This window comes from Chinchilla lanigera, unplaced genomic scaffold (assembly GCF_000276665.1).
Source record: "Chinchilla lanigera isolate Chin_1 unplaced genomic scaffold, ChiLan1.0 scaffold00016, whole genome shotgun sequence".
Lineage (NCBI taxonomy): Eukaryota > Metazoa > Chordata > Mammalia > Rodentia > Chinchillidae > Chinchilla > Chinchilla lanigera.
This window is the reverse complement of record NW_004955417.1, coordinates 19,746,002-19,758,463: the sequence shown is the minus strand read 5'-3', so window position 1 is coordinate 19,758,463 and position 12,462 is coordinate 19,746,002. Positions and strand designations below refer to the sequence as shown.

The 12,462-nt window shown below is 32.2% G+C and overlaps 1 protein-coding gene across 1 annotated transcript in view; it reads left to right on the top strand.

Moving 5' to 3' along the window:
- Csmd3 (CUB and Sushi multiple domains 3) overlaps positions 1-12,462 on the top strand; it is a 1,085,099-nt gene that overhangs the window by 367,327 nt on the left and 705,310 nt on the right. Inside the window, exon 6 of the mRNA XM_005381888.2 lies at positions 8,689-8,801. Within this exon, the coding sequence (XP_005381945.1) occupies positions 8,689-8,801 (113 nt within the window). The remainder of the gene's footprint in view (positions 1-8,688; positions 8,802-12,462) is intronic.

Here is a 12,462-nt window from a genome sequence, read left to right as displayed (position 1 = left end):
ACATTCTCCTAGGGTCACTATCAATTCAAGAGGCCTAAAGAGAAGTCATTATGAGCAATAATTTATTTGTGGCAATGGAAATGTATTGGAAATGTAATTATGAGCATATAATGAAGTATTCCTTTACCATGAAAGGAAGAAAAATTTAAAATAGATATAACAAGTGTATATTGGTATCCATACAGGATAATTTTTTGGTTAGTTTAATATATATTTATTATATATAATATATATATTTTATAGTGCTGTCAAACTCTTCAAAAATCTCTTTAAAATATTTTTGTTTTACTACTGAGGTGTAATCCATACATGTTCACTAATTAAGCCTAAACTATTATATATTTTGAGAAATATTTGTAGTCATGTAGCTACAGTGAAGATATGAGTATTTCTATTTCTTCAAGAAGCTACCTCACAACATTTGGTAGTTACTTCTATCTCCTTATCCCTAGCACTTGTCAACTATTCTATTGATTTCTGTCAGTGTAGTTTTGGTTTTTTTTCAGAATCTCATAAAAAAATCATAAATTATCTATCCAGATGCTATGTACTGTATGGGATTTTCACGTCGGTGTCTTGAAATTCACCTAGTTTCTTATATGTAGTTTATTCCTTTCTCTTGGTGAGTAGTGTTCAATTATATAAACATACCAGAATTATTTGTTAATTCAACAGTTGTTGTCATTTGGGTGACAATGAATAAAGATGCCACAAATATTTGTGTACAGTTCCTTATGCAGACATGTTTTCACATCTTTTAGGTAAATTATTAGGAATATAGCCCCCAGATTAAACAGTAAATGTGTGTTTAATTTTGTAAGAAGTTGTCATAGTATTTTCCAAACTGTCTCTACTGCCTTGCATTCTCACCAGCAATGCATAAAAGTTCAAGTTTATCCATGCCAGCTTTGAAATTTTGAGTTATTTTAATTAGCACCTTTTAAAAATGTGCATGCAAATTCTCAATGTGCTATTCTAATTAGCTCTCCTGTAAGGGATGGTGGTATATCATTTTAGTTTATCTTTTCCTGAGAACTAATGTCATTTTCATTTGTACTTCTTTGCCACTTCTGTCTTCAGTGAAGTATTTAAAAATGTTTTGCATTTTTTCATTATTTGTTTTCATATTGAGATGTAAAAACCCTATACTGCATATTTCTGCACTGTGCAGCTCTGACATGTAAAACATGTATCAGAAAACTATTTTCCCAGTCAGCAGCTTCGTCTTATCTTCTTAATGGTATATTTCCAGATGCAGATATCTAAGTCTGAATTTAGTTTATCAGCTTTCTTAAATGATCTGTCACTATATATGGAGTCAGAAGGACTTTATTTCATGTTGTACTTAAGAAATTTTAACATCCTACCTTTACATTTACTTTTTAATGCATCTGTGATGCATTATGAGTTTGTATTTATATGTGAAACTGTTAATGTTCTGTTATTGCTTTATATTTTCTTCAGTGAAATGTCTATCCATATGGCTTGCTTATTTTCTCAATAAGTTGCAGAAGTTGAGCTTGAGAATTCTTTATACATTCCTGGAAGAAACTCTCTGTCAAGTACATAGTAACTTATTGTCACTGTTCTTTTTATAGCCTCTCTTTTATCTGCTTCTTTAGGATCTTCTGCGTAACAAACATGTTTTCTTTGATAAATTTCAATTAATAAAGTTTTTCTTTATGAATTATAGTCTTGACTTCACCTGTAAAATCCTGACAAGTTCAAGATTACAGTGATGTTTTCCAGTATTTTTCTAGGTATTTTATAGTTTTACACTGAAGTCTGTCATCAGTGTTGTCTCTTTGTTTGCATATAGTGTGAAGTTTTCATTGAGTTATTTTTTACCTGTGGTTGTCCAGTTGCTCCAGCACAGTTTGTGGGAAAGCAATTGTTCCTCCTTTAAATTACTTTCTCACATTAATGTAGAATCATTTGGGTATATTGGTGTTGGTTTGTTTCTAGGTTTTCTATTCTGTCTCATTAATCAATATGTACATATCTTCACCGTTATTTTACTATCTTCTTAATTACATGGTAAGCCTTAACAATGGGATGGAATGATTACTTTGACACCACTCTTCTTCAAATTTACTTAAACTATTTCTCGTCCAATGGCTTTTCACATAAATTTATAAATATCTTAACAATGTTTGTGGAAAGAATTTGCTAATATTTTAATAGAAATTTCATTAAACCTATAAATAATTTTAAGGAAAATCATAATCTTAGCTATGTTGTCATTCAATTCATGTAAGATATATGCCTCTTCATTTACTTCTCTCATTGCATTTAGAGATGACCACATACAGATCTGTAAATAATTTAGTAGATTAATAATTATGTTTTAATTTTTTAGAGATTTGCTAATTGTGCTTTATATATTACTTATCTCATGTTCACTGTTAATGTGGAGAAATGTAATAAAATTTTGTATGCTTAGCTTGAATCGGGAAATCTAGATGAACTCTTTAGTTCTAGAAGATTTTTTGTAAATTTCTTGAAACTTTGCAAGTAATCAACCATGTCATGTGCAAAAAGGGAGCGCTTTGGTTTTTCTTTTCCAATGTCTACATTAGTTTGATATTTTTGTCATGCTTTATTTTATGTATTAGAACTTCCAGTACTGTACTGAACAAGAGTGACTAGTGAAGCAATCGTTTATGGAGTTCTGATCCCTTGGGGAAGTATCCTATAATTCAGCATCAAGTATACTTGGTTGGTTGTAGTTTTTTTTGTATTTATTCTGGATCAAGTTGAGTTTCTTCTATTCTTAATTTTAAGAGAGTTTTTTGTTATCATGATTGGAGGTTGGAATTTGTCACATGCTTTGTAACAATTAGTTTGATAATTTGATTTTTTCTATAACCTGTTGATATGGTGGATTACACTGATTGATTTTCAAATATTGAGTCAACCTTGTATAACTTGAATACATCTCACCAAATCATAGTATATAATTACTTTGATAATATGAGTGATTGAATTGTATAATATTTTATTCAGCATTTTTCACATGAGTTTATGAGGAATATTATCTGAAGTTTTCTCTCCTGAATGTGCTGGATCTTTTAATTATTACAGTAGTACTAACCTCGTTCAAACTATTTGGGAACAATCCATCATTTTCTGTTCTCTAAAAAAGAGTGGACAAGATTGTTAATTCCTTACGTGTTTAGAAGATTTCTCTAGTAAAAGCTTCTCAGTATGATTTTTGATAGCTTTTGAATTACAAATTTGCTTTTTAAATGGCTATAATGTACTGTGCTACTTTATCTTGATTAAGTTTTGGTGGTTAAATATACCCCCACTCTATTTAAATATAAAAAAGGATTTTGCTTAAGAACGCATTTAGAGAAAAGTAATTCTACTATCTAACATTGAGTTTTAGAGGAGAATTGGGAGATGGTGATTGTGAATTTGGGAAATCCATAGGGACACTGCTCTCCCTTGTTTAGAATCCGGTATTATAAAAGGTGAACCCAGTGAAACAGGTCACAGGAAGAATCGCAGCACATGTGAAAGATCATGGAAATGAATGAGCACTGGGAAACGGGCGAGGGATTATACACATTACAAATACTGTGAGGAGGTGTGTGTGGGAGGGAAAAAAAAGGAAAAATAAGAGGAAGAAGTTGAATATAGTTATTTCTTTGCTTGCTATATACTAATTAAGACATGTTTTTCCATTAATTGGATTGTGTGTCACAACACTTAGCTCCTCAGTGCTGCTGTTGAAACCAGGTGCATTGTATCTCCTGCAGTTTAGTGACTTTTGAATATCTAACTGAGGACACAAGCAGGTATCTGTTATCAGTCTAGAGCCATACCACCCTGAATGTGCCCGATCTCATCTGATCTCAGAAGCTAAGCAGGGTCGGGCCTGGTTAGTACTTGGATGGGAGGTATCTGTTACCATAAAACACAGACTGTTCATTATAGATACCTTTACACTGCACATACATCTTATGTGTGACATATATAATTCAGAAGACTAATGCTTTTAATGCCATCCTATATATGAATTAATTTAGTTGTTAAAATAATTTTCCAATTTATAGTACCATAAAGAACATAACTAAAAATTTAGTATTTTATTAGCTAGTTTTAAAGATGGTGATATTTCTTGAAACTCTGAAATGCATTTTTTTTTCCAGACATGGAGGATAAAAAAAAAAAAAATGGCTTCTGAAAGAGTTCTTTGGGATAAATGCCATTGCATGCTATTTGCTATGATGATACAGTAAGGAAAAGTAAGGGTGTTTGCTGTGTAAATTTAATAAATTCAGAATTAAATCATAAAAAACACTATTACAAGTGTGTATGGTTCCAAAAGAGCAATTTAAAAAATTATTGACAAGTGAACCCTTCTGAAGCCCAAGGCATTTATGGTAGATAATGCTCAGAACACACTTTGAGAAATTCGTAAGAGGATATCAAATCATTTCATTAGATTCATTTATTATCTATGTTTGGAAATGTGCTTGTGAATTTGATAATTCAAACAGGGATCCTGCTTTCCACTTCTCATCACTTAGAGTGGATAATATAGTAAGACGAAAGCACGAGGCATGCTACTGAAAGTGTTTTAACCAGTTGTCTTGGTGACTTTTCTCTCTTTTTTTTGCTGAGACAAAACAGCTGATACCCAAAATTAAGGAAGGAAAGGTTTATTTAGCTCACAGTTTATAGAGATTTCAGTCCATACTTTGCTGGTTCCAAGGCAGAGTGGCACATGGCAGAGGGCAACAGTTCATGGTGGCAGAACACAGCAAAAGCAACAAGAGCAAAAGTGGAGAGAGCAAGCCTCTTTTCCTCTCTTGTTGTGTATGCTGGCTATCTGCCCATGCCCACACCTTCTCCAAGCCCTCCTCTTGCACAGGCTCAGGTTGAATACAGAGTAAAGACCTTGGCTCCATGCTGAGTCACATAATTAACCTTCTACAATCCTCAAATTGACACGATGTACCAACCATAACACTAGTGCTTTTGATGTTCGGAGAACAGAGATAACAAATCTTCCCCTTTGAGATTTGAAGAAGACAACGGAAATAGAACTTTAGACAAATAAAAAAACAAAACTCAAACTTTTGATAATGTAATGAAATACAATGACTGACATACATTGTACAGAGGATAAACAAACACATAGGAAGTATGAGTTAGGGCACGTGTGCCAATAATTTCTACTCATTTATATTTCGGATAAGGCCAAACTGCACCTACTAGGAACTATTCAATGTGCCAAACACTAAGGATTCAGTAATGTACAAGAACAGATTAAATCACAGGAAATATTGAACACTTATTACTCTATGAAGTAACCAATGATGTTATACAAATATGTAAAAATGCTCATTGGGCGGGGCATAGTAGGGCACACCTGTAAGTCCAGCATTTGAGGCTGAAGAAGGAGGATTGCTGCGAATTGTATACCAGCCTGGGCTACAAAGTGAGCTGAAGGCCAGACTGAACTGCATCGCAAAAGAAAATTGCTCAGCGGGACAGAGAGGAGATTGGATATCTGGCTTAACATTAGAACCTTTAGTCTGGCTTCCCTGAAAGGGATTAAGAGGAAATAAATAAAGGAAATAAATTATATTTATTTGACCCTTGAACTGAAGTCAATAAATGGGCGCTAAGATGAAAAAATGAATTTGGGGGATAAATTGCAGCTGAACATAGGACAATTAATTTCACAAGGTCACGGAGAAGAGAGGATACCTGAGGAATGCATTTTATCTCAGTGCCGCAGAAAGAAGGGGGTCAAAACAGGCAAAGGTCAAGACGGAGCAACAGGGCAAGAGCCGGACAAAAGGAGACAGGTTCATTTAGGAGAGTGGAGAATGTGGTAGGAAAGCAGGTTTTCGGAGGTGTAGAGGGAATGACGTGGATGATGCTGGGTTAAAATGCCCGACATAGCCTATGAATGCGAAGGATGTGGAAATATAGATACGTTACTACACTTGAATGAGGTTAGAGCACTGGAAAACTTTGTTTAGGAAACATTAGACTTTTCTTCCCAATTCCCTCCCCTCCCTTCAACCCCTCTGCCCTTCCTTATTTGCAAAGTTTTGTTTCCATTTTATTCTTCTTTTACCTTTTCTTTTTCTTTTCCCTTCTTCCTTTCCCCCTCCCCCTCCCTGGTTCCCCTTTCCTTTTGAACAATGTTTCCTATTTCACAGTGACTATTATCCATTTTGGTGCTTACTTACTCTTTCAGTTTCCCACACCAGGGAGAAAATGCAATATTTACTCATGTGTGTCAGATTTGTTTCAGGTAAGACTATGGCCTCAAGGCACATCCAGTTACTTAGAAATGTCTCAAGTTTATCCTTCTTTGTAGCTGAGTAGTACTCAATTTAATGTATATATTTAAAAAACCACATCTTTTTATCCATTCCTTGGTTGATGTGCATTTAGACTATTTCCAAGATTTAGCTACTACTGTGCTGCTATAAACATGGGTGCACATATATTCCTTGGTATGATGCTTTTAATTCTTCAGGGAAGATACCCAGAAGGGGATTAGCCGCATCCTTTTCTTAAAGTTCTTGTGTAATACCCTTCATTTTTTTGGTCTTTAAAGGGTCTGTTTTCAAGCTCTGTGTTTCAGTGTATTTCGGTCATACTCGTATTATAGCCTCATTGTATTTTAAAATGTATGTAGCCTGTCAAAATAATTTAAACTTTTCCTAATGGATATTCATGCTCATCAGATCAGAGAAATGATCAGAACTAAACTGTAAATCAAATTCTGGGTTGAGCTCTACTACTCCATTGAAAATATAATTGAACTGAATCAAGTTATCTTTTTCACTGAATTATGATTTAGACAGTATGAACCAACAAAAAGAGTAATCATAACTTTAGCATTATCTGAAAGTAATGAAATAACATTATTAAACTTGAGTTTTAAAATTACAGAAGTATACTCTGGTTTCTCTTCCGATTGTATAAATTTTTCGCCTTTTAAAATTACAGAAGTAACTTTCATCCTTTTATTTACTAAATTCAAGTACAAAATAAAATCAGGCACCTGGCCAAATGAATAGAGCCACTTTCATGTAAAAACAAAATAGTGAGTATATAGGAAAAATCTGGAGAAAATTTCAAGCTAAGAAAGGAAGCGAGAAATGTATAGGAGGTAGCCCAACTTGCTCGTGTTGGAATCCAGCATTTCCTATACACCCAGCAAACACTGTGATACAATAGAGATTAATTTACATTCAGTGTGCATGTGGTCATTCACTACAAGTGGTGGGCTCAGAAACATCTTAGGAAAGGTGGGTTTTCAAGGGTCAGACCTGTGTATCAGGTAGAGGGTCCCTACATCACCGTGCATACTATGGGTTACATGTACAGTGACATCTTCTATATCCTCAGCCTACTGGTACTGTGGTGTGACAGACTGCCAAGCACTGAGAGAAGAATTGTAAACCCTCCCTTCCCCCATACAAACATAAACAGAAACTAATAAATCACCTCTTTTACATGCTGAAGAAGATAAACATGAGCTTTAAGAGTGGTAAAGCTATGTCATCTCGTTATTTAAAAAAACCATTATCTAAAACTTCACTGTACAACTTGTTTCTGCGGATATTTTTATCATATGTTTGTATAACACCTATGATTAAAATAGAGATTCTTTCAATGAATGAAATCAGAAAAACTGCTTTGCTGGGAATTGTCCAAATTTAGGAAGGAAATTTACTTCATATGTTAATCATGACCGATATTATCCTTTCAATATTTTACCTTAAGTAGTTTGTTTGAAAGATATAAAGTGCTACCTTTGTGACAAATATGTTAAGACTAACTATACCTACCAAAAGTAAATATTTTCTGCCTACCCATCAGAGGAAGGATACAGTACATTTTACTTATTTATTTATTTATTTATTTATTTATTTATTTATTTGGTGTTTTTGAGACAGGGTCTCACTCTGCAGTTCAGCCTGGCCTTGAGTTCACTTTGTAATCCAGGCTGGTCTCAGGCTCACAATGATTCTCCTGCCTCAGCCTCCCAAGGAGTATATTTTATAAGTGCAGAGCAGTTTATAGCTTATGTTAGCATGAAATTGCATTAAAATAGCGCTTGGGTGTTGAATGTTGTCTCTCTCCCTCTTTTTCCCTCTCTCTCAGTTAAATAAAAAGAGAAAATAACTAAATAGTGCTTGTTCTATGAAAAAAAAAAATTGTGAAATTTGCCCTCAATTGTGAAATATTGAAAATAGGTGCAAAGTAAAAACTATAAGAAAATACCTACTCAATTTCACTCTGGACATAAGGATATCAATTTCTTTGACAAATTTGTACTGTGTATTTATATTGTAGCCCGAATTATATAGAGAACACAATTACCAGCACCAGCATAATAGCCATTATGTTCACTGTTATCAATGTAATCAATATATTATTAGTGCAATAAATGAATTTGGGTGATTCATATGCAGTTGTAGTTTTACAGTTGATTTTGTTAATATACACAACCTGATAGGAACATAATATTAGAAAGTGCCCTATTCTATGATTGATTTTACAATGTATAAAATAGCCGTTTCCGTTTGTCCTTTAATAGTTGATATGAAAATCATGTATATGGTTTACCTTTGGTCCCAATTCAGTGAAGATGTTTACTGCTGAAAAGCTTTTTAAATTTTACTGTCATTGTCTTTCATAATTCAGGTTATCTGGGATGAATATACCACCACCAATTATCAGCAACAAAAACTGGCTCAGACTGCATTTCGTTACAGACAGCAATCACCGATATCGCGGATTTAGTGCTCCATATCAAGGTATATTTAATGACTACCTCTGCTTCTCTTAATGTGCAAAATGATTTTGAAATGTACAACTGCATTCTGTGATAGAAGAAAAATATCTTTGGCATTTATAAATGATAATTTGAATAGGCAAAAATTCTCTTGCTTAGGAAATAATATTCTCATAGTTAAATTACAGTATTAAAGATATAGTATGGTGTTCAGAGAATAGAATATTATGACTTCAAGAAAGGTAATATGTAACACACATAATATTTTACTTTAAAAAGTGCTTAAACACCTGGACACTCCGTCTAAGCTGTACCAGAAAATACTGCATAAAAACCCTACTGAGACAAACAGGTTCATTCCTTGGAATCCATTTCAACAAACAGTGTATTTGTTATTGCTAGTTTAATTAACCTTGTTAGGATTATTATCTACCAGTTTTATTAACAGGCATAATGTTGAATAAGTCAGATATAATACTTGATGAATTAATATGGAAAAACTGTTTGGAACAAGATTATTATGAGGATAGTATAATAACAAAAATATAGATTCTACAATGTTCAGTAATATGTCCATTTAGGATATTTTTTCCTCAGATTGCTTATGTTAATAATTCATATCATTCTCAGTGGTGTTTCAGTAACTGCTCAGAACATATTGAGCATTGTCACAGTTAGTTTTTTTCTTTTTCCCATTTATCTGTTTTTTGTTTGTTTGTATTTTTGATTTTTTTTTTAAATTCTTCTTTAGTAGTATTTGGTTCTAAGCATTTTACAAATTTAATATGGTGACTTTAGGCAGCTTGTGCTTAGGAATTAAAATAGTATTATTAGATCATATACGTACTGGTTTGGGGACTAAAATTGAGCAATTCATTTACATTTTCTGAATTAATAACCTATTTGCAGATGTTTGATCAGTAAGACTGCAATAGCAACATTTTGTCAGTTGTATATTGATGTTTACTGTAATAAAAACTTAAAGATTTCAAGGATAATCCACTCTAGAAATTCTACAATAAGTTTTGTTTTAAAAATGATTAAGTGGAAAGAAAACAGAATGATAAATATACTTATAAAGCTTTGTGGTTTATTAACATCTCTTGTAGCAGTAAATATTGCCCATCATAAAATGCTTTTTCCAATTTTTAAAGACAAATATTTATAAAAGCATATTTTATACATTTGTTGGAAAAGAGCAATCCAGGCACTGCAATATGAATCTTACCATTTTAATCTAGTTTCGCTTTGCGATTTACAAAACAATTTGATCTAGTTTTCCATTTCAATTTTTAAGGTTTATGTACACTTCAGAAATCAGAGTATTTCTCTTTACTAAAAACAAATAATTATCAGAAATCTTTTTATCTGTAGACAGACCATTTCCCTGGAGAGCTCTCAGTCACCTGAGCTTATGGCTCTGATTCCTCTTTGCAAGGCAGAGGAATGAGTTGAGGCAGATGCCATGGCTGAAATTCAGAAGACTATGTTCATTACTCATGTATGATCTTTTATGCTAGATTCATGAACTCTCAATTCAATGCCCTCTATTTTCTCTCTGAGTAGAAATAAAGTAGCATTCATTTTATATTTAAATATAAAAACTAGAAGAACATATGCTTATCTCAAAAATTAAGTGGGGTAGTGGTTTTGAAATGCAATTTCATGAAAATGCCTTTATAGGGAGGGTTCTTTCACATTGTAGAACAAGATAGCTGGTCACTTTGTGTATTTAGACCTTATTTTCAATATCACATTCATCTTAAATTTACTGCTAATAGTATTTTTAAGAATTAATTTGATCTTGCAGCTTTGCCTACCTGATTTCACCATCAAAAATGCATATCAATGAATTCATCATTGGAAAATGGGAAGGGGAGTGTTCTGCGGAGTATGGGCATTACTATTTTCAGGGGGGGGAAAATGGTTTATATTTGGATAATTTTTTTATGTGATCTATCTCTACAGAACACAGAGTAAATAAAGTGTCCTAAGAAAATGAAAGATAGATTTTATAAAAAAAAAAGATGAAGGGAAAATTGTGTGAACTAGATTTAAATTGTACATTTTTAAAATTTCCTGATCAACTAACTTTTCTAATTGTAATGTATCAAAATAATACTTTACCTAGACACCACAAATTCGGTTGGAGATGTAATTCTGGAATAATAATCAAATGATGTGATTTGAATTTAACACAAAATACCCATAGTTAGCTAATTTAAATGTCTGAGAAAATAATAATTTTGACATGCAGAAAACACATCTCCTAGTATAAAAATGTAACCATAATTTTTGTACTGTTTCACACCACTGCCTCTGAAATCAAGTACTTACTGAGTACTTAGTAATTAGTGTTGATTTATCTAATGTGTTAATGGATTTCTAGGCTTCCTAAGACTGGGTATTTTATTCATAACATTTTAATTTAATTTGTGTCCTATATTCAATACCATGAAATTTAACTACACACTGCTAAGGGATTTGTTAAATCCCATTAGCTATTTTTTTATCATTTGTTCCACAAGTGATAGAGCGGACACATAGATAGGCATCAATGTGTTATTCTGAATAGAATACCCTGAAGTTGTATTATAAAGTAGCTTCCTGGTTGGCTTCAGTATTGTCCTTAAATAGTGATTAGAGATTGAGAATAAAATGCTACATAAAATAGGTCTAGTATCATTGAAAAATGGTGTGAAATTTTGTGATTTAAGTAAAATGTCTGTCATATGGAAAATATTTTTCCTCTCTGAGGTCTTACATGGATTATGTTCCCTTCTATCTAAAATAAACAGAAATATCTATTTTCTTTTTGCTCCCCAGAGTTTATTTATACTGGAAACATTTTATCCTAAAAATTTTTATCGTTTCTTCTTTCATTTAAGTTTTTCTCATTAATGTTAAGCTCTTTTACAAAAAAATCATTTCACTCTATTTTAATATATCTGTCTTTGTTTTTGAATATTGTTCCTACATTCAAATTTCATTAAACCTCTTCTAATGAGAACTTGAGTTGTAGCATATCTCATATATAAATATTAAAACTTTTCTTACCATGATGTTAGGAAGTCTTCTTTTCTCTTAAAACCTTTATATTCTTGTTATTTGATATTTAATATAAATGAAAAATCAATTTCTTTTCCATTTCCATACACACAAAATCCAGTCTTTGTATTTTCTAAATTAAAAGAGGATTTTCACATGACACTCAATTTTCCAGTACAGAAAAGATTACCTCTAGAAGATGTTTATTTAAAAATATTGCTTTTATCAAGAGGATCATTATTTGAATATGAAATGTTATTACACTATGTTTATTTTAACTTACTCAACACTCTGTAGTTTTCTTTTTCAAATGTTTGATCACAAATGCAGCTGTAGACATTGATATATTTTTGACACATAAATTTAGACACTTCAGCATTTAATTTACTCCAAAGATTTAAATGTGTGAGCTTTTCTGTAATCAATCATAATATTTGAATCCAAGACCACAGTTAAAAAGAAAAAATGCTAGGCTTTACATTTCTCACTAACCCAAATAAGGATGCCCTCTTTCTCAAGGGAAAAACACTTTTTCTTTAAACCAATTTTAAAATAGAATATTTTGTAAGTAAATCTGAGAAACACTTTTCTTTCTGCAACAGATATTTTGTTTTTTTTGTTTTTTTTTTTTTTTT